The 27,162-nt window shown below is 32.6% G+C and overlaps 1 protein-coding gene across 1 annotated transcript; it reads right to left on the bottom strand.

Moving 5' to 3' along the window:
- Nucleotides 1–781: 781 nt before the first annotated feature.
- On the bottom strand, nucleotides 782–4,349 carry LOC112741896 (DNA-directed RNA polymerase I subunit rpa49). Its single transcript, XM_025791063.3, has 4 exons — nucleotides 3,739–4,349; nucleotides 3,033–3,182; nucleotides 2,074–2,388; nucleotides 782–1,548 (listed from the first exon to the last, which is right to left on the bottom strand). Exons 1-4 carry the CDS (start codon nucleotides 4,135–4,137, stop codon nucleotides 1,129–1,131), a joined length of 1,284 nt encoding a protein of 427 aa, XP_025646848.1. The 5' UTR covers nucleotides 4,138–4,349; the 3' UTR covers nucleotides 782–1,128.
- Between the last annotated feature and the right edge of the window lie 22,813 nt (nucleotides 4,350–27,162).

Genomic DNA, 27,162 nt, shown 5'->3' on the forward strand with positions numbered 1-27,162 from the left:
ATTTAAAACTAGTATTTTCATAATTTTCTTTTTCAAAAGCAAAAGTATTTAACATAAAATTGAGTGAAAAAAAATAAATTAATTAAATAAGGTATTATAATTTGGTCTAAGCTTAGACTTGGGACAACTAATCTAGGCATTTGTGAGGTAGGCTCTAAATTTCATTATTCTAGTTGGTAGAATCACGTTAAAGTAAAAGAATAGTAATTGGGAAACACTTTTTTTTTTTTTTCCGTTTATTAGTTTCATCATATGGCATCATTCTTTACTTCTAAGAATGTTGAGTACCCAACCATTTCCATCATATGCTAGGTTTAATTTTTTATATATGAATAGTTGCTTCAATCAAGTAAATCGGTAGGGATATTATTTGATTTGTTCCTTTTTATTTTAATTGTCATAAACAATAGACAATCTTCCCAAAAAAGATTATACCAACTTGTATTTCACGACATTAATTCTGAAAACGGAAATGGAATTTTCTTTTAACAGCGTAAAAAACAAATTTAAAAGAAACAAGCGAGAAGAAAACCCAGTACAGTGCAAAGCATAATCCAGCAACCAAACCTTTTAGTGAACCGAATTAAACTTGGTGAGACTAGACTTAGCTTGATTCACTTCACCACCAGTAACTAAACTTAATTCTCCAGCTAAAAATTGCAGCAAAACAATCGCACATCATTAGTTCTTGTTTGAGGATTAATCACTAATTAGGATAAGGGTTACTGTATTAGTCAATTAAATCCAAGATAAACATTTAGCTGAGGGCTGGTGCGCACAATGAGATAAGCATGAGTGGTTAATACTGGTTACAAGAGTTGTCAAGCATGATGAGATTACAGAGGTTCTTATAAGCTTGAATTCATAACATAAAGTGAAACCGGAAATCCCCAAAATTGATCTAGCTGATCTTGATTCTACTCTTTCATGGATAAGTTTTCACTATATCTATGTGTGATGGTAACTTCAAAATCACCTCTTTCACAATCAAAACAGCAAACATAGTTCAAATAGCCCAGAATAATATAATACTTTAAGTAACCTTCGAGTATGGATAGCAACCTTTTGACACCTGCAAGCACTGAGAACGGCAGACCAACTGGACTCCGACAGCGACCCATCCTCCATCTAACGTTTTCGCTTCCTCTGACGCACACCAGGAAATTTAAGAGGGATGGGAAGTGTGGCATGGTTGACATTGTTCTTACGTTTAACCTTGCAACCCAAATGCTCATAGTGTTGTTTCACCACCAGTTGGCTCATCTTCAGATCCTTTGCTATATCACAATAGTCAGTCTCGAATTCGTCAAAGAAAAGAGTCAGCACGAGGATATAACAAACGAGAAGACTAATCTTCTCAGAAGACAGCCATTTTGAATTAGAACCAGAAGTATTGCCAAACATTGCCGAGAATCTATTACGCAGAATGTGGGGGATCTTCAGACGCTTCATGGTGGAGTTATCCCTGAAAGAGTTCTGTTCTTTGAACGTTACAAGATGACTGATGAATGACAGTATGCATGAGTGTTTCCTCTTTTCTGAATCATCCTGTAAACGAATACATTAGAAACTGGATATGATTTTTCCATTTGGGATAAAATAAGCCTAAAGTTCATGCCCAGTATCTATCACAGTAACATTTGGGTAATCGTAATTCGCCACCTTGAAGAGGTGATGTTCTTAGACATTGCTTTGGGTATCCCAAAACTTATGTACAGTAGAATGTTGGTGAAAGAAATATGTTGTCAAATTATTCTTATATTTGCAAAAATTTTTTCTTATGCTTTCATAGTAAAAAGCAAGTTCTGCATATCCGAAATACAGAAAAACAACTTTTCCAATGCAGAATGCTCCAAATGATTGAACTGTATCCGTATGCATTTGTTTATATTTTGTCAAAAACAAATTATAACCCCAAGCTTTATAACACAATTTAACAGGAGGGTGGGGGGAAAGGCAATTATTTTTCAATTTTTTTAAAGATAAATAAAAAAATCAAGAAGTAATCCAATCAAACACCCCTTAAAGCTGAACTTATGATTTTAAGTAAAGAGGTTTTATTTGTATTGATACCTTAATATTCTTTAATTTATTAATCCTGTTGGAAACAAAAGTTGGGTAAGAACTGAAGTCAGCTTCTTCTTCCTTCAACAAAATATAATAAATGTCTTCAAGGTAACCCCACTCTCCTTTAAGGATGATTTGATCCAATACATATGCCTCCTGCGGCGAGGTTGCAGAAAGATTACATGGTGGTATGTTGCGGGCAACTTGAGATTCAGTACCTTCAAGAGCCAATTTGTTTACATCAACATTTTCCATCTTCACATCCAGGTTCTTTTGTGATTCAGGATCATCATCTTGATTGAGAGCTAACCTCTTTTTAGTCTGCAAAATGATTTCCAAGTGTACAGCAATGCCAATAAAAATCAGTTAAACCAAGTTCAATGACAACGTCTGGGAGACTCAACCACTTAAATCCATTAACTCAACCTCATTTATTGCCAGCAAAAGACAAAATCAGAAAATGTCGTCATTGACATTAGTGAGCTAAACAGTGGCATTTCAGAATTTATGCAGCATGTATCATACTCTCACAGTCACAATGCAAAACAGTCAAGAAAGATTCACCTTGCTGAATGCAGAGATGTTTGATAATATGCAAGTTTTATTCACAATAGCAAGTATCTCTAACAGGATGTTAAACATTAATAGGACAACAATATTTTCTCCAAGAGGATGTTTCAATTTTTAAATAAACACCTGAATTAGCTGGCATAATAGAGAGACAATTGAAAGTGAAATGCACAACTTCGAATGGATTTCAAACAACTTTTTACCCTCTATCAGAAAGCTAAAGAATTCTTGCCACCCCAATATCAAAACATCAGTAAATCAGTATTTCAAAAACTATTCTGTCTATCACTTATCTACAAAATCACAGAAATATCATGATTTTGTGCGCAGTTCAGGACCACATTGTTGTTTAGCACAGAACAAAAGGGTTTCGTAAACAATGAGCCAGAATATACCCTTGTTATTTCCTTCTTTGTTCCAAACAAATTAGTAATCTGCCTCTGCTTCGCTGCCCAGTCCAAGGGAGTCAGCTCTTCCACTGTTGAGGTAGCAGGCTCCTTGTCAACGGCATCCAAGGCTTTAACTTTAGGTTCCAATCTAAATATCTACATAACAACACACCACAATTAGCAACAAACACTTATTATGTCCACATAAAACCAATCAAAACAAGGGCCAACACTCAACAATCACCACTTTAATGTTTGTAATGCAACCCATTAATCAAATGTTCACCAAATTAGAGTATCAAAAAACCAACTTATAATAGAACTTTGCGAACTAGGTTAACTAAACCTTTGCAAATTCACCTCAAATTCATCATTTTCCAAACAACACAACCAAGTTAAAAAATATAGCAGAAAATTAAAATTTTTATTATATAACATATGCATTGGACACTTGAACCTTTTTTTTATAAAGACTTCCTCAGTAGCTAACCTTAACAGTGCGGTACAACCCTTAATAGTTAAACCCTAAAAACATTAAAGAGCTTTTACATATTCATAATTCTATAACGAAAAGAGCAAAAACGGAGAAACAATAAATCATAGTTTCCGTTGATTATCCATTTCTATGCAAAATCGCAAAATCCTGAAAAATAGAACATAAAATAAAAAAATAAACACCAGAAATAAAGGAGAACAGAACCCAAGCTTTTACCTTGTTGGCAGCAACGGGAACAACCTTGAGCGTTCCCTTTTCCTTATCAAAGACACCAATGGCATACATGGAGGAGTGCCCGGCGGCGGCCTCACCGGCATAGCTAGTTCCGACGTATTCGACGGGGGAGGAAGGGGAACCAACCACAAGCTGCATCCTCTTCTTCGTCCTCCTGTTCCTGTAAACATGAAACCCCGTCGCGGCGGCGCCATCGCTAATTGGATCGAATCCGGAAGGGAAATACCCAACGACTGGTCCTATCTTGTCCTGTTCTTCACGCACAACTTCAATCTTCGCCTTAACGAGCTCGTCTTTCTTCTTCTTCTTCTTCTTCTTGTGCTTCTTGTCTTTCGTCTCCGTCGGCGTTAGGGTTTTCGCGTGTTCCTCGTCGGAGTCCATTCTTGACTGTGTTGCGGCTAAGACTCTCTCAGACGGTGGCTAGTGGCGCTTCTCCTTCGTGCGGCGGCGGGAGGCGGTTGAGTTGAGTTGAGTGACTAAAGTGAGAACGAGCAACATCGAATAAATTAAGACACAACTCCGAAGTAGTATTAGGCTTTTTTTTTTTTTTTTGTTCAAGAACCCAAACTCTAGAATTAGCCTTTTTTCCAATCAGAGAATTAGGTTTTTTTCTGGGCTTATTAAGGGTTAGTCATTGAACTTTTAGGTTTGTTATAAAAATATCCATTATAGTTGTTTTCCAAAGTACAAATGTTTTATTTTTGGGGATAGGCCCAATGTTACCAAAAATGAAAGACCATGTTTAATGAAAAATTAAAGAAATTTATAAAATAATAAAATAAAGAATTGATCAGTCAAAATTTAAATCCTCTAAATAAAAAATTAGAAAAATAATAAAACAAAGAGTTAATCATCATTAATTTTATAACTTTCATACAATATATGTGCCACTGTTTTAATTTAAAAGTGATCAACTCTTCATTTTATTATTTTACTAACTTTTTCATTTTAAAATTTTTTTTATCCAATTAGTAATTACTATTAAATTTATTTTTTTATTATGTGTGAATTATATTATCTTAATATAAGAATGATTAAATTATTATTTTTTTACTTTATCAATTTAATCACTTTGGAATTACCATTGTTTAATGTATCAAGACGAATGATTAGATGGTCCACCCTTGTTTTTTCACTGTTGGTCAAATACTTTATATTTATATATTGGCCCCGAATAAAGTTAATAGTATTTATGAAATGCATCACTTTTTTGTTGTAATAACACGAAAAAGTCCAATTGGACTTCAATAAAAAAATAGAACCAAGGGTTAATCTTTTAGCGGTTTAATTTTTTAGTTTTTATTTTTTTGTTGATGCAACACTTTTTGTGTTTTATTTTAATTTGATTGATTATTTGTTCTTAATGACAATATCAAAAGAAATTTTAATTAATCAAAGATCAATCTTTATATTTTTTGTTTTTCTCTTTATTTTGAGATGAAGTTGTAATTTAATAATAATACTAATACAACAACAACAACAACAACAAAGCCTTATCCCACTAAGTGGGGTCGGCTACATGAATCAAACGACGTCATTGTGCTCTGTCATGTATCATGTCTACAGAGAGACCGTTTACATATAGATCTCGTTTGACCACCTTATGGATGGTCTTCTTAAATCTTCCTCTGCCTTTCGCCCTTTGTCCATCTTCCATCTCATCCACCCTCCTGACTGGATGTTCTATCGGTCTTCTTCTCACATGTCCAAACCACCTGAGACGCGATTCAACCATCTTTTCCACAATGGGTGCTACTCCAACTCTCTCCCTTATATCTTCATTCCTTATTTTATCCAATCGCGTACGACCACTCATCCATCTCAACATCTTCATCTCTGCCACACTCAACTTATGTTCGCGCTCCCCTTTAGCCGCCCAACACTCCGTACCATACAGCATAGCCGGTCTTATAGCGGTGCGATAGAATTTACCTTTAAGTTTTAAAAGCACTTTTTGTCGCATATAAAACCAGATGCACTCCGCCATTTTGACCAAGGTCCTATGATTTACATCATGTTCAATCTCTCCATTATCCTGTATGATGCACCCAAGATACTTAAAACTTTTAACTTTTCGTAGAATGTTTTCTCCAATCTTCACCTCTATATTGGGGTTTTCCCTTCTCAGACTGAACTTACATTCCATATATTCCGTCTTGCTACGGCTTATGCGCAGACCATACACTTCTAGAGCTTCTCTCCATAACTCCAACTTCTTATTTAGGTCTTCCCTTGACTCTCCCATAAGGACGATATCATCGGCAAAAAGCATGCACCATGGCACAGGCTCTTGGATGTGCTCTGTGAGTACTTCCAAGACTAATGTGAAAAGGTATGGACTTAAGGATGATCCCTGGTGTAATCCTATACCAATAGGAAATTCCTCTGTCACACCACCTTGAGTCTTCACACTAGTTGTGGCCCCATCATACATGTCTTTAATTGTCCGAATATATGCGATCCTTACTCTCCTCTTTTCTAAAACCTTCCATAAGACCTCCCTTGGTACCCTATCATACGCTTTTTCCAAATCAATAAACACCATATATAGATCCCTTTTATTACTATGATACTTCTCCATCATCCTTCTTAATAGGTATATCGCTTCAGTGGTAGATCTGTCTGGCATAAATCCAAATTGGTTCTCTATTACTTGTGTCTCTTTTCTCAACCTCCGTTCTATCACCCTTTCCCATAACTTCATAGTATGACTCATAAGCTTAATCCCTCTATTATTTCCGCAACTTTGTATATCCCCCTTATTCTTGTAGATAGGTACCAATGTGCTCTTTCTCCACTCATCAGGCATCTTCTTTGACCTTAAAATCTCATTAAAAAGCTTGGTTAACCAGTTGATGCCTTTTTCTCCAAGACCCTTCCAAACCTCAATAGGGATATTATCAGGTCCTACTGCCCTGCCATTTTTCATCTGCTTTAGAGCCTCTTTTACCTCAAAGTCTCGAATTCTTCGATAGTAGTCAAAGTTTTGGTCTTCTTCCCTTGTGCATAATCAACCAAGGCTCGGAAGAGTCTTCTGTCCCTCATTAAATAACTCGTAGAAGTAGTTCTTCCACCTTTCATTAATCTTCTCCTCTTGAACCAACACCTCTCCATCCTTATCCTTTATACACTTAACCTGATCTAAATCTCTCGTTCTTCTTTCTCGGCTCTTTGCGATTCTATTTATACATTTTTCTCCTTCTTTCGTGTCCAAAGACTGGTAGAGACCCTCATATGCTCTTGTTCTTGCTTCACTTACAGCCACTTTTGTTTCTTTCTTAGCCGCCTTATATTTTTCCCAGTTATCTGCATTGCGGCATAAAGACCACTCTTTAAAGCATTCCCTTTTTATCTTTATCTTTTCTTGTATACTCGCATTCCACCACCAGGACTCCTTGTCTCTTGGTCCTATTCCTTTAGATTCACCAAAACTTTCTTTTCCTGTTCTTCTAATAACTTCTGCCATCTCCCTCCACATCTCTTCCGCGCTTCCATTCCCATCCCACTTTGCCTCTTCTCCTACCCGTCTTAGGAAGCTTCTTTGTTCCTCACCTTTCATCCGCCACCACCTCGTCCTTGGGTTCTTCGTATGATGTCTTTTCCTCAACTTTTGCTCAACGCGAAAATCCATGACGAGCACCCTATGTTGTGTTGTCAAACTCTCTCCCGGGATAATTTTACAGTTAATGCAAAATTTTCGGTCGACTCTCCTCAACAAGAAGAAGTCGATTTAAGAGCTTGTCATGCCACTCTTATAGGTTATAAGATGTTCGTCTCTCTTTTTAAAACATGTATTTGCGATGAGAAGATCAAAAGTTGAGGAAAAGTCCAAAATAGTTTTACCCTCGGCATTGATCACCCGGAAACCATGGCCTCCGTGAATACTCCCATATCCAGTCACTTCTCTCCCAACATGGCCATTTAAATCTCCTCCTAAGAAAATCTTATCTCCCAAAGGTATGCCTTGAACCAAACTCTCTAGATCCTCCCAAAACCTTATCTTGTGTTGTTCGTCCGAACCCACTTGCGGTGCATAGGCGCTAATCACATGGAAAGCACCTCCCTCTACTACAAGTTTGATAGAGATGATCCGATCTCCCACCCTCTTGACATCCACTACGTCCTTCTTCCACTGCTTATCCACAATTATTCCAACCCCATTCCTATTCTTCACCTTTCCTGTATACCAAAGTTTGAAACCAGAAGTATCCAACTCCCTAGCCTTTGCACCAACCCATTTCGTTTCTTGTAGGCACATAATGTTAATCTTCCTCCTTGTCATGGTGTCCACCACCTCCATGGACTTTCCTGTTAGAGTGCCTATGTTCCATGTCCCAAATCTCAACCTTCTGTCGCTTCGACCTTTACCTTTTACTTTGTGAACTAGCTTATTTACCCTCGTCCGTTCACGAAAACGCGAGAACCCTTGCTCATTTAACACTACATCCGGACACCGATGCAGCGGCTCTTGCTTTGACACCGTACTCGAGCCATACGGCGCGTTGCTTCCGAACAACGACCTAGCTTTAGCGCAATAATGTCTTTGATTTATGTCATGGGGGTTCGGCTATATTTTTATATTAGTTGCCGAAGATCTAACACAACCCTCCTCCTTTATCCGGGCTTGGAACCGGCTATGTACCGCAAGTGTAACATAGGCGGAGTTTAATAATAATAATAATAATAATAATAATAATAAAATGGGATGACGAATTGTCTTTACTGCAGATATATAACGGAGGTATAAAAAATTTAGTGTATAATTTTTTTTAAATATTCTTCATCATACATAATTTATAAAAAAAGATATATTTAGCAATATTTAGGACTATGGCATTCTAGTTTGATCTTGAAATAATTATCATCTTAACTAATATTATATTTGTTATTATTGCAAATATTTAATTGAAAAAATAAATTAATTAGTATCTATTAATACACTAGTTGAAAATACTTAATATACATGAATAAAATTAACGTTTGAAAATTTTTTTTCATATAAAATTTTTCTTTCGTGAGTACAAAATTTATTTCTTTCATTCATGGTTAAATTTCTATTAGCATTTGAAAGGTTTATGGTTAAAATTTATATTTTACTGAAAATTTTCATTAAAAATACATAATGAAAAAAATGAAGTAGCAATGTGGGAGGCATAATTGGTTTATTTTCTTTTACTTTTAACCACTTAATTTATTTTTTCAACAGTTAAGTAATTAGACAACAGAAATTAATTTCCATACTCCACTCTTAATTTGAATTCCTTTTCTTCGCCCTAATAGTTACAAGGAAGAGAGGTTATAGCTCTAATAAGAAACTAGAAGTAGAATAGCGTATTGAAGAGTGAAGAGCGGTGTATGGTCTAATTTAATGGTGGAAGCTCCATGAGAGTTCGTTCATCTAGGACATGAAATTTGTCATTGTATAAGTGTTTATCTATGTCTTGCCATTTTGTTGGATTGTCTACGTAAAGTTCCATTATTCTATAAAAAAAAACTCACTTGCAGAAATTTTTATGTGTAGTTATTAGTTAAAATTTTTTAAATAATTTAATATATTTAAATAAATTATTATTTATTAATTTTATATAAAGACAATTGTATGTGAATATTCATTTTATTGTTTATATTAAAATATGTATATATTAAAAGAATTATTATTCATATGCTAAAGGAAAATCTACCCATTATATTGTTTATTGCCGTCAAACTTTAATTTGTGTGAGCAAATGTAAGTCGTGTTAAATGAATTTCATGGATGTAAAACATAAAATTATTTTTTTTAGAAAGTCACAAAAAAAAGATATTTTAAAACAGAAAATTTGAGAACACTCTTTGAAAATATAAAAATAGCTAGAAAGTTTGTAATTTTTTCTCTTTTTTTTCCCATTTAATATTATGACTAACTTTAATTTTTATATATTTTCAATAAAAAAATCAGACAATTAATAATATATTATCACATTAACAAAAAAATTAATTTTTACATTTAATAATTAAAAAATATTTAAATATACCAATTTGATTAAATAACTGTGTAAAATTTTTTATATTATTAATATATTAAATTAAATTATTTTAAAAATAAAATCTACTTTTTATTTTTTTAAATATTTTTAATATATTCATCATTGGGAGAACACATAAAAAAAAAGTTTTAAAGCTAGAAAGTAAGTTGGATAGCTAGTGTGGGTCCCTACGAACATAGCATTCATGCATCCACTAACCTATGATGTTCGTTTTTCCTTCTTTGGCTCAAAATTAATGGCCGGTTTGTCCTGCATCGCGTTCTATTTAATTTTCTATTTATTTATTCATGATGTAAGTAATTCTTAATTCTATACAACAAATTATAAATAATAGAATTTGATCCATTCAGTAGATCATTCATGAATATTTTATTTTATTGATTTGGCGGTGGTCATTTGGTGGTTCTTTATTATTTAGTTTTTTATTCTGTTTGAGAAATTATTGAGGCCAGTAATATTTAATTTTTTTTATTATTATTTTATTATTATAAATATTAAATTATTTTTAATAAATAAATTTTATTAATTTATAGATATAAAATTTTTGTAAATATAAGTTTAAATTATATATTTTTTTATATAAAATTTTTGTAAGTATAAATATAAATTTTTTATACAAAATATCTTTTATGTTCAAAATAAGTGATTAAATAATGAGTCACTACTAGACTATATCCATACAATTACTCTTAATTATTGATAATTATTATTATCATTGGTTGATATATAAACCGCTTAAAAACATATTCTTCACTATAGATATAAAAATATCATAAATATAATAAATTCTTTTAGCATGCCAAGTATGTTTATTTATTTTTAGCAATAATAAACAATTACTTCTATGAAAGTAAGTTTACAAAGTAAATAAGGATATAGTTTATAATTAAAAAAAAACGCTAAGAATAAGTCTGGATTTATGTAACCACGTATAAGTTAAATGTAGACAAAAATTATTGAATACAACAACTTAATACTCAAAATAGTCAATAACATTTTATTTTTGACTTAATTTAGTCTTTTAATTTTTAATTGATTTAAATTATACTCTAAAATTTTAAGGCGTAACTTAAGTTGGTCCTTTCATCTATTTCCGTCACTGAAAATATGATGTGGCACGATTAAACAACGTCATTTTGTTATTTGAGTCTAAACGATGTTGTTTTACCCTCCTTTTTTTCCTTCTTCCTCCTCAATTTGATCAATAAATTCTCCCTCTTCTCCCTTTTCCTTCCTTCCCTTCTTCTCTCCCTAAGATAAATGAGGTTATGATTACTCTAAACACAACATGGTCACCACCGTTTTTCATCAGAGAAATATACTAAAAAAAGTCGCCGGTGTTAGCAGCGACAGCGACAACAACAACTGTCATTGCTAGCATATCCCTGGACGCATTTGCCGTTGGGAGTCTAGAGTGCATTATCTGAGAGAATCTGAAGGCGGGAATTCTTGAAGGTTGTTATCGCTTGTACTATGTTTTATGATCCTCTAAATCATGATGTGATGATGATGATGATGATAATGGTACACATGGTGATCATGATGCTGCGTTGCCATAGGAGAAATATAAAACTCAGTTAATTAATGACTAATTAGTCCATAAATGAGAATTTATTTTAGAAAGCCAAAAATGTGATTTTCATGGCTTAATATGATAGAGGAGATTGAGACGAGAATTTCGATACTAATTTTATAGAAATTGGACCAAGATTGGACCGAACGGGCCAAACCGGGCCAACCGGACCCATATTGGGCCCTTGACCCAACCAAACTAAACCTAAAACCCTAATTTTTAGCACTCTCTCTCCTCACTAAACACTGAACACGCTGAAATGGAAGCAAACGGGGGAAGAACACTCTCTCAAGTTCTAACTCTTGGTTGATCTTCAAACTACCATAACTTTTGATTTAGAGCTCCGATTGCCGCATCGTTTGTGACCACGCATTTACCGTGAAGAGCTCTACAAAACCCACTACTTTGTTCTTGAGGTAAGCCACGAAATTAATCCAGTTTTCTCAGCCTTAAATTCGAATTTAATGGGTAAAAGTGTTGAGATTTTAGACTCTTTGATGTTATAAGACCCAACTAGCTTGAAGGAGAAGAGAAATCTTGTCTCCTTGATCCTTGAGTGTGGTAAAATTCTTAACCCTAGTGGAATTTGTTGATTTATGATGTTGGGTATTGAGTTGTGGTGTTTGAATGTGATATTTGTGGCTTAGGTAGTGTGTATGTGAATATTGAAACTTGATTGAGATTTTGGAAAGCTTGGAAAAGGGCTTTGGTGTGCTAAAAATCTATTCTTTGAGGTGTTGGAGCTTGGTGAGCTTGTGAAAAAGTGGTTTAGAAGTGCTCTGGTTGAGCGGGGGAAATCGGCTAAGGTATGGTCTCGATTTTCCGTATCTAAAATGTAATGTGGTGTGAAAACTTAGGTTTGAGGCCCTAAGATAGGTTTTGAATGGTTGATGTTGTTGAATGGTTGAACTCAAATGTATGGTCATATATGTGATTATGAATATTGATAAGTTGGTGGTGTGATGCATTAGAGATATGCATATTTTGATATATGATTGATACTTGGTTGAGATTGAAATGTGGGTGAAACCATATTGAGAATGAGGGTGGTGATGATTGTGTGTATTAATGGTTGATTGGGAATGGTATTGTTGGGAATTGTGATGAGAAAATATGTATATTATGACATTGTGTTTGAAGTTGAGTTACTTGGTTGAGATTGGTTAAAATGATGGATTGGTGGGTTATGATTTGATAAAAATGTCAATGTATGAGTTGAGGAGGCTTGAAGTTGATTTTTGGTATGTTTTGATTGATTTTACAAAGTGTTGGAATTGGTTGTTTTGAAAATGGCACTTTATGATTTTGTATGAAAATGTGGTTTTTGGGCATACTTTGACGGAGCATAACTTGGACTCCGGATCCCCATTTTGTGCCAAACTTGTTTAGAAATGAAATTGGATCTGGGATGTCTATGTTGTTCGAAGAATGGGTGAAAAATGATTTGAAACTAGGAAGTTATGCCCGTCGAAAGATTGGGGTTTGAAACTGTGAATTCTACAGCTTTTTAACTTAGAAAAATTTTTAGCAGAAAGCACCCCACGCGTAGGCGTGCCCGACGCGCACGCGTTGTTTTCAAAGTTTTACTACCCACGCGTGCGCGTGGCCCACGCGTACGCGTCGATGAGCCAAAATAGTTGCCCAGCCAAAATTCCCGAGAGTTGTGCCTGAGTTGTGCCAGTTTTGTGCCTGGGGCACAAAACGCACCCACGCGTACGCGTGGCTGACGCGTAGGCATCACTTGGTTTTTCTCCCATCCACGCGTGCGCGTTGAGGGACGCGTACGCGTCGATGTGTTTTGAGGCATTCCACGAGTGACCCTGTTTTCATCCCAAAGTTGATTTTTGAGTTTTAAAGACAAATTTCAGACTTCTAAGCCTCCGATCTCACCCCTTGTGTCTTAAATCATTATGATATGCCTAGCAATGAAAAAGGAGTTAGGGGATGTGGTAACTTGTGAATAAAGAAAGGGAAAAACTTATGATCAATGATGATCAAATATGATTGTATGAGATACGAAGGATGGCAGTGGAAGTGCTTTGTGTGCCATGAGCCGATGGGCTGTATTTGTTAATAAATTGGCTGGTTCTGAATTGAACTACAAGCCGGATGGCTGAGTTATTGCCGAGTTACGGCGGAGCCATTATTGAATTATGCCTAAGTATGATTGCATATATGCGTATTGAATGAAATGTGAATGTTGCACTTCCACTATCTGAGATACGAGTTTTCCTGGGAGAAAGCAATGGCTAGCCACCATGTGCTCCAGGTGGAGACTCGATACTCTGCTGACCCTATGTCGTAAGTGTGGCCGGACATTGTGAAAGTTCCGGATGAGCTCGCCCCCGTGAATATACACCAGTGAGGGTGTTGGATTATGAATTATGATTTATGATTGAGTATAACTCGAGTTGGGGATGCACGACAGAGGGACAGTCCAATGGTTAGCTACCAAGACTTGTCGGGTTGGCTATATAACCGACAAATGATATCATCAGCCATTAGGACAGGCATTCATCATATGCATACTATGTGAATTATTTGGAATTGCCTAATTGACTGCATATTACCTGCTAATTATCTAAATGTCATATCTGCTTCCTATCTGTATATCTTCTTGTCTGATATAATTGTGTTTGCCATATTATATTACTGCTGGTGGTTGGGAGGTCTACAGGAATTGAAAAGGGAAGTATTAGTTAGACTGAAGATCTTTAGTCAGTTGCCATTTATGGTTTAGCCTGTTTATATGCTTTGATTTATCTGGTGGAAGTTTTAGGATTGCCTTCGGCTTTTCCAGGACATTACATGTTAGATATGTAGGTACTGTTACCATACTGAGAACCTCCGGTTCTCACCCATGCGGATTTTGTGGTTTTCATATGCGGAACGTGAGACTTCTCGCTGAGGCATGCTGGAGACTTCTGGATTTAGCGAAGATCCTTGTTCTTAGGACTCTACTTTGGTTTTACGTTTTCTCTTAGATACTTTTATCTCCACTAAATAATGTATATATATATATATATTGGGTTTCTTGTTTTATATATATTTGTATATACTTCTATGCTCGGACCGGCTTTCTTCGCAACCAGATCCTGAGTTTTGGATATTTGTGTTTTTGGCACTCTTTATATATTCTCGAGTTGGTTTACCCTTTATGTGTTTTGTTACGTTATCGATCGGAGTGTTGCGATTTTCTATTTAACGGTTTTGTTTTATCCCTTTCCTCAAAGGCTCCTAGTTATAAACATTCTTCACAATACTATATATACTAAATTTTTTTTAGAGGTCGTAATACCTCACCGTCTCTGTCTTATGACTTAAGCATAAGGCTCTGTGTGGTAGGGTGTTACAAGAAACTTCAAAAACGTAACCTTTGGGAACAAAACCTGGAGTCACCGATATGAAAACTCCAGCAGCGGCATCGTAAAAGGGTGGCGGTACTATTTATCAAAAAGGGAGGTTATTGGAATAAATGGATCATGTGTTGTTGTCGTTGTAAAATAAATGGCACATCTATTATTGAAGGACTACTAGAAAATTCAGTAGGAATCAAGCTATTTCGGTATCAAAGCAGTATAAGTTCAAGTTTATTATGGTTGGATCAATAAATTATCCTATTTATCTTAAGGTGAAAAGAAAAGAAGAAAAGAAGAGAGAGATAGAAAAAATTTACTGATTAAATTGAGAATAAGAAAGAAGAAGAGGAGGAGTAATTAAAACGATGCTGTTTAGGTGTAAACAGTAAAATAATGTCGTTTAATCATGCCACATTATTTTTTTGATGACGGAAATCACGCCTTAAAATTTTAGAGTACAATTTGAGTTAATTGAAAATTTGAGGATTAAATTAAATCGAAATCAAATTTCAAAAATTATTTTAAGTATTAACTCATACAACAAAGAATTGAATTACTATTTTTCAATTAAAAAAAAAAAACTAAAATTTTTAAAAAGTTAATAAATTTGCCGGTGGATATAGTTAATAAATCGTGCGGATAAAAGCAAGCATAAAGTCGTTAGTCGTACCTTTGGATTGATGAATTGCAATTGGCTCCCATAGTTTAAGATGTGATTAATATAGATCTAGTTAATTAAAGTTTTATTATATATATATATATATATATATATATATATATATATATATATATATAATGGCATAAATGACGCTACACTTTTTTGAGTTGATAAGTGCTACATATGTCACATTGACAAAGATTTTTATTTTATCGAATGTGATAGGTCCTGCAACTTTTTTATATGTGTTCTACTCTTTTCTTTGGTCCGCATACATGTAAGAATATCTATTCACAAACACCTCATCATTCGCCACATTAAATTCATGCCGAATTAAAGAGGAGGATTTAACTATCATATATTCTAAAAATATATCTTAAAATTATTAATTAAAAAATCAATAATATTATATAATTAATAGATATTATTATTTTTAATTAATATTTAATTAATAATTATTTATGTTTATATTTATTAGAATTTATATATATAAAATTAATATAAATTATATTTATATTTTTTAAAATTTATATACATAAATTAATACAAATTTTTAATTAAAAACAATTTAATATTTATACAATGATAACAAAAAAATATTATTATAAAAAATTATATATATAAAATTTGATTTTTAATATAATTATTGTATATCTATTAAATAAAAATTTTTAAAATTTTTTATTAAAACATATATTAGCTAAATTCTAAAAATAATATGGACTTTCTGAAAGTCGTTAGTAATTAGTCAAATGCAATTTCGCACTTAAAACGTGTAAAATTAAGAATAAATTTATTTTTTTTTCAGCATCATGAATTGTCAGAGAAATTAAAGGGAAAAAACCGTGACATAAACAAATTAGCTACACATACTATTCTATTGATTTTTTTTTTATTTTGGCAATTTGTCGATAACAATAATTAATTATCAAAGATTATGAATTGACAAGTCAAAAAATATATCAATATAAATATAAAAAAACAAAAAGAAATAGTATTTGAAAAAAAAATATATGTGGACAAATTTAACTTTACAAAATTTCAAAATTAAAGGCTACAGACAAAATGAAAAAAAAAAAAGAAAAGAAAAACAAATGAAAGTAAAATAAAATGTTGAAAGAAGTCAAAGAACATTATATTTTTTCTGTATTCGTTTTTGCCGATGTGTGACGCTAAAATGTTGAGAATATTCCTCAAATAGTTTTAATATTTTTTTATCCAAAGACTCTTATTCAGAAAGAATTATTCTAACATACAATTAAAAAGATTATAATTACATTATAGTAAAAATTATTTGTGGAAAAAACCTATATATTACCAATGTTGAATATTCCTTTATTTGCTTCTATATCAACATATGACAAGTATCTTACATTATTTCTTGTGGAAAGAAAATTTATTTTCAATATAACACATTTTTTACTTAAATTGTTTTCGCCGTCTAAGCTTACGAAATGTGATTCTTCCTATTACTATTTCATAAATTAGTAAAATTTGATTGATATTGAAACTTCATGGTGAGTATTAGCAAACCAAAACCAACATCCCTACGAAAGAATTAATATGTGATGTGATTAGTCTTCAAAATGTTAGGTACCTCTCCAATTTGAGTAGTCTCGTGACCCACACCATTCATGTTATGTCGACATTGATGAGAGCTTTTGAGAATGACACACAATTATTATTAGTGAAGCCAGGATGCTTCATTGAAACACATCAACATATACATTCACTATCGTGTGATCTTAATTTATGGGTGACCACTTTTATACTATACTATTGTATTATATTTTAATTTTCCTGAACTTTTATTAATTTAATAAATAAATTAAATAGATAAATCGTTAGATAATTAAATTAAGTAAATAAAATTTTGTGCAATTTAAGAAAACTAATTAGTGTTTTGTAATTAAATCATATATAAATATATGCTTATATAATTTTTCAAAATTCAATATAGCGCTTAAAATGATATATTTTTCATATTATGAAATTTCATATTTAAATAAAAAATATGTTTTTATAATAAAATATAACATTTGTAAAAAATGAACGAAAGTGTTGATGTACTAGTATATATTATGGCTTCTCACAAAAAGACTAGGTTCTAATTTTGAAGGTAGCTTCATCAAATAGGAGATTAACGTTTGATTATGTTCTAAAAAATTGATGTTATGGTACCATTTTTTTTTAAGTTCAAGTGGATAGAATGAGATAATATAAATGATTATATTTTCAATATATTCTCTTAAATAAGAGTTTTTTTTTTGGATTAGCTTAATTATTTTTTGTATAAGTCTTTTTTTTTTATTTTTATTTGCTTTATGCTATTTTTTTTAGAATTTACAAAGGATTGAATCCTAAATTTTATAGACACATGATTTTAAAACTATGTTATGAAACTATTTTTTTTCAAAAATTTAAGTTAATAAGAGAAGTTAATATGAATGGTTATTTTGATCTTTAACATTTTTTTTAAATAAATTTTTTTTAATTTATTTAATTTTTATATAATTTTTTTTATTTGTCTCATGTTATTTTTTCTTATTTTCGGGGTTTATAAAAAATTAAACTCTAAATATTTCGAATACAAAAATTTAATATTATATCATAAAATTATTTATCCTAAAATTTAAGTCAATAAAAAAATATAATATAAATAATTATATCTATCACAAATTAACCTACTTTTCTTAAAATATATATAATAGGAAAAAGGGTTGCTCTTGAGGGGGAAAAGCACTCTAGAATGAAAAAGTATGTGTCTTAATACTAAGAAGATGTTAATTAGTCTAGAATATTCATAGTTGTTAGTAGGTCAATGCCAAATTGTTAATAGCTACACCCTCTCTTCTCGTTTGGTAAGTTAGGTAAGTTGTTTCTGACTTCTTAGGAAGATATATACAATAATGTCATACCTGGCCTGTTAATGATGATATGATTATTAATTAAATGGTTAGGTTTGCCATTACGGCACTACTCCAGACAAAAATATATACCAATATGTATATATAAGTGCATACCACATACGTACAATAAAAAACAATAATTTTTACCGTACTAATTAAAGTTAATTATTTAATAGAATATATTTTATGACCACGCTGATTTTTCTTTCAAAAACCATATTCAGTATTTTTTTTTTTATATAATCAACGACTATGGGAAAAAAGAAGTGTTCAAATAATCTTTACAACAATTTATGCATTTAAATTATTTAGAAAAATATATTATTAGACTAAAATTTTTGAGATATGCAGATATAAATACAACTTTTGTAATTATATATAAACTGCAACGCCCTCCTGTATATTAGGTTGCACGTAAATCATTACACTCTGCCGTAGTTTATGTTAAATAGTGTAAATGCAGAAACTGCTACATTTTATAGTGGTTTATGAATAAATTGGTACGTGAAGAAATTGCGGTATTTTCTAGCGATTTTTTTGAAGATGACATGTAGGGGTGTTCAAATTCAAACTGATTCAAATTAAATTGCTCATCCAATCAAATTCAAACTGAAAACCGATTAAAATCGCACTAATTTGGATTTGATTGGATTCTATTTTTGCCAAATCACTGGATTGGATCGAATTTCAGATATACTTTTCGGACACCCTCCTACAGATTAGGTTGCACGTAAACTGCTACACTTTGTTGCGGTTTGTGTTGAATAGTGTGAATGCAGAAACCTCTACATCCTATAGCGGTTTATGAATAGATTGATGCGTGAAGAAACCGCAGCACCCTCTAGCGGTTTCTTCGAAGATGGCATGTAGGGGTGTTCAAATCCAAACTGATTCAAATTAAAGCGCTCATCCAATCAAATTCAAACTGAAAACCGATTAAATTCGTACTAATTTGGATTTGATTGGATTCTATTTTTTGCAAACCATTGGATCGGATCGGATTTCGGATATACTTTTCATAACTGATCCAATTTAATCCAAATCGCACAATGTGCTATAATATTATTATTTTATTATTATATTTATAATCATACTTATAACATGTTTAATTTGTTATATATTTTTATATTATTCATGTATTATTATTATTTAATAAATATTTTACGTTCAAAATGTGATTTATTTATTTATTTTAACTAACCTATAATTTTATTTCTATTGTTATGTTATCGTTGGTTTTTAAGATATTGTTGAGACTTGTTAGGTCATTGTTGGTTATTTAAAATTTGATGTTGAGATTTGTTATATATATTTAATTTTTTAATTTATAAAATCGTAAATCCAATCCAATCCAAACCGTTTGAAATTGGATCGGATGGCATCGGATTTTTTTTAAATCATCCAATCCAAACCGCACCGCAAGTAAAATTAAGTGTTCGGATCGGATGAATTTTTGACTCAAAACCGATCCAAAATGCACCGCGAACACCCCTAATGGCATGCGTATAAAATCCGCTTGAGGCAGTAGTGGATTATTCATTTGGAAAGTTTTGAAAGTTTGGTAGAGAGAGAAAGGTAGTGACGGGAAAAAATCATCGGTAAAGAATTTCACAAAAGTAGTCGTGTTGCAAGTATAGATCTAAACCGACAATTAAACCTCAATCAAATTTAATTTGTTTGTCACTTAAGCAAACCCAATAAAAATAAACCGAAGTATTTAAACCTCGGGTCGTCTCTCAAGGAATTGCAGGGAAGTGTACTTATAATTGGTTATGAGATTGTATCTTTTTGGGTTTTTGAAATAAGGAATAAATAATGTAAATAACAAGGAATTAAAATAATAATTAAGAAAAGTCTTAGCAAGGATTGATAATTGGAATTCCTATCCCCATTATCATAGTCACTTGTGATGGTAATTGCCTTTTGCTATCACTTAGTTAACCTCTAACAATTGAAGGTAAGTCAAGTGAGAAAATCAACATGAACCCTCAAGTCCTAGTCAACTCCTAAGGAAAGACTAGAGTTAGTGGAATTCAAGTAAACTAGCAACTTTCAATTGTCAATCAACAAGAGACTTTGACAATTCAAGAGTCTCTAATTACTCAATCTTAGCTAAGAACATAAAAAGCTAGTTTAAAATCCTACCAACCATTTTATCAAACACTTGGTGGGCACAACATAAAAACATAGAAAACTAACAAGGAATATTAAATCTAAACAACCAATTGCAAACATTAATAATAACAAACGAAGAAAGGAACAATAATTATGAAATACCTCAAATTGCATTAAAAGGGGAATTGAATCTAACATGAGAATTATAAACTAAATTGGCAACATAAAGTAATCAACAAAGAAAATAAATGAACTAGAATGCTAGAACAAATAAAAGTAGAAGAGAAACTAAATTGAAATAAGATAGAATTCAGAAATTGGAAAGGAATAAATTAAGAACCCTAAAACCTAGAGAGAGGAGAGAGCCTCTCTCTCTAGAAAACTACATCTAAAACCTAAAATTATGTGAATGAATGAATGATTCTCCCACTCTGCAGCCTCTAATATGTGTTTTCGGGCTTGAAATTGGGCCAAAACCAGCCCAAAATCGCCCCCAGCGTCTTCTGCAATTTCTGCACGTGGCGCATGTCACGTGTACGTGTCGATGGTCTTCTGCGCGTGTCATGCGTACGTGTCAGTCATGCGTACGCGTCTCTGTGCAACTTCACTTGTCACGCGTACGCGTCAGTTACGCGCATGCGTCACTGTGAAAAGCTCTAAGTCACGCGCACGTGTGAGCCATGCGTGCGCGTCGATCCTCACTGGTCATCTCGTTTGTTTCTTGTATTTCTTCCATTTTTGCAAGCTTCCTCTCCATCCTCTAACCCATTCCTGCCCTGGAAAACCTGAAAACAACTAACACACATATCACGGCATCGAATGGTAATAAGAGAGGATTAAATTAGCAAATTTAAGGCCAAAGAAGCATGTTTTCAATCATAGCATAAAATCAAGAAGGAAAATGTAAAACATGCGATTTCTATGAATAAGTGTGAGAATAATGGATAAAATCCACTAAATTAAGCACACGATAAACCCTAAAAATGGGGTTTATCAGGTAGTGAGAAGGTAGAGAGAAGAAGTTGGAGATAGTTTAAGTTTTTTTGGAGCAATCTCTTCAAGTGGAATCATGGCGGATGAAGGGTGCTTGTACCGACTCAACGGCGTCGCTCACATTGCCGGCGGCATCAATGAAGAGGTAAATTTGTTTTTTTTCGTTTGTATATTTACATAAATTTATGTAGTATTCAGGGTATATTAATTAGGAAACAGAACCTAAGGTATGTAGTTTAGAGTTTGAAAATTAAAATTTAGAATTTAAAAATAAATATAGAGAATTTGAAGTTAGGTACTTAAAAATTAAGATTGGAATTTAAAATGTAGGATTTATGGCTTGTTGTTAGTATTTGAAAATGAATATTTAAATTTTAAATTTTGAAGGTTTAGGATTTACTATTTGAAATTTAAGATTTAAATTTTAAATAAATAATATAAGGTTTGTTTATTCATAGTTGAAATTTAAGATCTAGATCTTAAACTTTAAATTTTAGAACCTAAAATTTATAGATGTAAAAGTTGGACATCCGTTAATTGTTATAATTTTCATACATTCGTTGTATAGTTTCGTATAAATGATCATATCTGTTTATCTTTTTGAATAAAATTTATATTAATAAGTGATTATAAGAGAACTATATTTAATATTTTAGTTAATCGATTGGATACACAAGGCAACGATAATTTTTGTTTTGAATTATAAATTATGGTTTAGAAATTAATCAGGTTTTGGTTTTTTTTCTCACAACATGTAGTTAAGTCGGTGTGTTTATAGCATTCAGAGGCAACAGAATATGCCGTTGCATGATAGGATCATACCTTATTTGGAGAGGGGCTGGTTTGTACCACTTGACTTGGTTGGTTTGAATACAAAATGCTCGATATGCATGAGGAGGCAACCAACCACTGTCAGGTGCTTCAAGTGCAGCCTTGATGCCATTGTACCTGTCTAAGATAACCAGAGTCACATGTTGTCGTAGGTTGGTCAGAAAGAAAGACCGCATTTTCCCTTCCACAAGGGCAAAATCCATTGACAAGATATTTGAGTTTCCATCTTGCGCGATAGCCAAAAGCAAAGTACTGTCATACTTGCCATACAGATGAGTACCATCTATGCTTACCAGAGGCTTGCAATATCGCAATGCCTCAACACATGGAGAAAATATTCAAAACAGACGATGAAAGTACACGGTAGAATCGTTAACCTGATCACCAACTCGAATCGGAGAAGTCTTCAACAACGCAACGGTTCCCTCCATGGTAGACTGCACACCAAGGATCCAACTGGGCAGCTCAGCATAGGATTCTTTTCAATCTCCGTAGATCTGTGCTACTACCTTCTGTTTCACCATCCAGACCTTCCTGTAACTAGGTCTAAACCCGTACGTTATTTCAGTAGCTTTCTACAACACCTTTATCGGATCCGCCGCATCGGCTCTAATCAAATGAAAGATCTTCGCACAAATAACATGATAATCAAGCTGTTAGTATTCGCTTGATATAGATGTAGCCAAGCAAGTGTGTGGTTTGTTGTACCGTCTAACCTCCTAAGTACTCTTTCGCTACCGAAGTGTGATGCAAATCATCCACGTGCAACCTTTATCGAACTCCTTGCACCTCCCATGATACTTAAGATGATCCGACTCTATCACCCTGTACTCAACACCACCGTGAATGCTGTAATCCTTTACACTCAGAATGGCTTCCTCCTTACTTTGGAAAGATTGTCCAATCTGAAATTCAACTGCTGCATTTTCCTCGTGCAATCCTTGATCCCCAAAGATAGGAACTATGTCTGGCAGTTTGCCGATGGCGTCGAAGTTCAGGGTTGAGAAATGTGGAGGATGTTGTTGTGTGCCGGAACTTGACAGTCCCTGATGTGTAACTGGGTTTGTCAAAATATCCTCATCACTGTCCTCACCAATGTCAGTAGGCTTTTCATCCGAATCATCCTCTCGCATCACATTTTCAACCTGATCCGGTTCACCCTCACGTACAATATTTAGAATCGAACAGGCTGACGTAGCTACCCAACTGCACCAGATGGACGATTAGCCAACAGACAATTAGGTGCAATGAACCCCATCGTAGTCGACTAAGGATTCGGCGCCAATGCCCCAAAACTGTCAACGCTATGTTCCAACTTGGCATACAAATTGTGTATTCTCACTTCCGGAAAACTTTGCCGACAATGAAATAAAACCTGCATATCTTCGTCGGATCCTATCATGAATGTTTCATACTTCACACCAAATGACATAACCGCAATAAGAATCTTGTATAACAGCTTTTTCACCCACTTTGTCTCGCACACGCCCAACTTTTGCAATATACTGATTTTCAAATCTAACAGCATATTCGACGATCGGATAAAAATACTCAGTGGTTCTCTATTGGTAAACTTTACACCGTGCCTTTTGCTTTTTTAAATTTTTTCAGAGCAATGCACTAGAACTAAAAAACTCTACTCACTCTCTATTCTAAAAGTTTTGAATGAAAATGACACTCTACACATCATTCTCTCTTGCTGGGTATATATAAGTACTTTTCAAGCAGCCACATCATGAAGAAACCGCTACAGAGTATCGCATTTTCTTTATGCACGTAACTCCTTTAGAAACTGCTACAGAGTATAATAGATTCTGTATTTACACAAATTAGCATAAACCGCTACATCCTGTAGCGATTTACGTGTAATACCCTAAATTGTGGTATTCTATTGGCGGTTTATATATAATTACAAAAGTTACATTTACATTTGCATATTTAAAAAGTTGTAATTTAGCAACGTTTTTTCTAAACAATTTAAATATGTAAATTGCCTTGATCTTTAGTGGTTATTTAATTTTCATAAAATATTTTGTGTTATTTATGATCAACAGCAGTTTTGTCAAAAATTATATATAAAAAAGCATTTTTTGCCGAGTCTAATTATAGAAGATGTATTTATTAACAATACTTTTATTTGCACATATTATTTAACATTGATATTAATCAAAAACCGACAGAAATATGGTCAATAATTATTTTTTTTTTGGAAAATTAAATAACCATCAAATGCTTTTGGACAAACTGTTTTTCAAATGAAAATTAGTGATATTTAAAGATACATTTGAACATTTTTTTCACAATTTAATAATCATAAAAGGTTATATTGTCAATAATTACTTTTTCTAAGCCAATGCCCTAATAAATATTCGTTCTCAATCCAAAATAAGTGTCCGCTTATTTTATTGTAGGTACCTCCCAAGACTTTTGTCAAATAAATAATAAACATTTATTATTTAGTAGTAGATTAATGCTACTTGGGTTTAAAGGTTTAGCTTTTTTTTTAATCAAAGTTAATATGTCATTGAAGCAATAATAATCAGCCCACTATGGACTATACACAGGGAAATAATTAGAAAAGATGGCCAAGTTTCAGATGTAATTGAATTACATTGAGTTGGGGGAGTAACACTATAAAAAATGTACTGGATACCGTTAGATTTAGCGATAGTTGTTATTGATGGATTTAATAGTGAATTTTTTAATGATTACGAATGAAAATCGGTCCCTCAAATAAGATACCATCAGATTTAAAACTACGCTATTAAATCTAATGGTAAATAAAGGTGCGAAAGTTAATTTTATTAGCACCGAGTTTACCGTCGAATAAATTTGACGGTAATAACATTTAGTGAAACGCGTTGTTTAGGCAACGACGAACATTTTACTGTTGGATTTTTTCACCGGTAAATCCAACAGTAAATTTGAGATAAAATTCAAATGTGAAACCCTTCTCCCTCACTTCTGCAAACTTCCTCTCTCTCTCTCTCTCTCTCTCTTTTCTTCTTTTCTCTCTCATCTCTCTATCTCTCTGGTCTATTGAAGAAGGTTGCGTCGCCACCACCTGGAGCTGTCGTTGCTACTGATAATTTAGGGTGTAATTTAGGGTTTGTTTTGAGTTGATGGTGTTTTAGATGATTGGTAATTTTCTGAGATTATTGTTGTATGAGTTAATTATTTTTTGAGTTAATTAGTATTGATTGTTGTTAATTCTCTAAGTTAATTTTAGCTTATTAATTTTTTAAATTAATTATTGGCTTATTATTGATTGTTGTTATTAATTTTTTGAGTTTATTATTATCCGAGTTAATTATTTTCTGAATTAATGTTGCTGAGTTGATTGTTGTTAATTTTACTAAGTTTGTTGTAATTTACTCATTTGAATATATGAACTTTGACTTGTTTGTTTGATTATAATTTGTGTGTTGATTGTGTTTATAGTTTGTGTGTTGATTATGTTTATAGTTTGCAATTGAAGGTGTACAACTTGCTATTCCAGAAAATGTGCTTGTAGACAGTAGATTTATGATGCAAAATCTCCAACTAGGTTTGTAAGTTGTTAAAATTGTATAAGTTTAAATAGATATACCATTTGAGAGACATACATATGCATGTTAGTGGATTATTTAAAATTTTAAATAGATGTATCATTTGTGTAATTAATTTTCCTTTTCAATATTTTATTTTTTAGACAGTTTCAACTATGCAATTTAATTAGCAACTATGAGCGAGGTATCTTATTTTTTATATCGAACTTTATGTAAGTTTATCTTTTCTAGATTTTGCGTATATGTTTATAGTGCTACTTTTTTCCATACACAAGTAATTATTATTTTCTTCTTTATTCTTAAATTTTGATGTGTGAACTTATTTATGAACTTTTAACAAAAAATTATACACAAATTATTATGAAAAATAATAAGATTTTGAATTTTTTTAGTTTAAAAGTTATTGAATTTAAGCGTTTAAAATTATATATTAAAATTTTTTAAAAACTAACATTTAAGATTACGGTCGAATTTATAGGAGGATAAATCCGACGGTAACAAATTTCAGAATTTAGCCAATTAAAAGTTAATATCTGCCGGTAATTAGCGGCGGACGAAAAAATCTGCCAATAAACAATTACAACGATGTTTATACCGGCGGATTTTTTTTTTATAAATCCGCTGGGAAATCTGATAGTATTCGATGAATTTCTTGTAGTGTAACTTTCCTAATTCCTCGGAGACTGCTCCATTGTCTTCTTTCTCATGATGAATACCACACCAAGATAAGCTTTTTCTTCTCTCTTGTACGGATCGATGGGCTGCCTCAACACACATGCAAGTTGGGCTGGAAATGGGTAGAGTAAGGTAGGATTTGGGCTCTACCCTAATCCTACATGCGAGTTGAAATTTTTTTTAAAATTCTATCCTACCCTATCCGCGAGTTAAGAATCTCTCAACCCTAATCCTACCCGCATCCTAAGGTTCTAAATCCTACCCTATTCTACCCTACCCCGTAGAAAATTAAAATTTTTTAAGCAAATATAAAATTCAATCATTCCAAATTTTATACATATTAATAAAAAAATTGAGTGAACCTAATTTAAGAAATGATGATAGGGTTTCTGAATTTAATTGGTGTAATATGTGATATCTCAATCTGAATTTTATTTTTAAATTTTATTTTTATTTTAGGTTAACTTTATAAAAACATAAATATACTAAATTAGTAAATTATACGGCTAGCTTAATAGTTATTGCAAATTTTTATAAAGGGGAGGTTGTGAGTTCAACACCTATTTCCTTCACTGCATATATAATTTTTACATATATATATATATATATATATATATACACACAAAATATATTAGAGGTGCGGGTAAGGTAGGGTATATCTTAAACCCGTATCCTACCCTATCCGCAGGTAAACCCACACCGCTCTCTACCCTACCCGC

This window comes from Arachis hypogaea, chromosome 14 (assembly GCF_003086295.3).
Source record: "Arachis hypogaea cultivar Tifrunner chromosome 14, arahy.Tifrunner.gnm2.J5K5, whole genome shotgun sequence".
In the NCBI taxonomy this organism is placed as follows: domain Eukaryota; kingdom Viridiplantae; phylum Streptophyta; class Magnoliopsida; order Fabales; family Fabaceae; genus Arachis; species Arachis hypogaea.

What these genes read in the sequence shown, in the direction of transcription:
- LOC112741896 (XM_025791063.3), bottom strand. Translation starts at nt 4,137, where the DNA reads ATGGACTCCGACGAGGAACACGCGAAAACCCTAACGCCGACGGAGACG. An exon ending in TTCCCGTTGCTGCCAACAAG is followed by an intron (nt 3,183 to 3,738) that starts GTAAAAGCTTGG and finishes GTTGTTATGTAG; the next exon opens with ATATTTAGATTGGAACCTAA. An exon ending in CAAAGAAGGAAATAACAAGG is followed by an intron (nt 2,389 to 3,032) that starts GTATATTCTGGC and finishes ATCATTTTGCAG; the next exon opens with ACTAAAAAGAGGTTAGCTCT.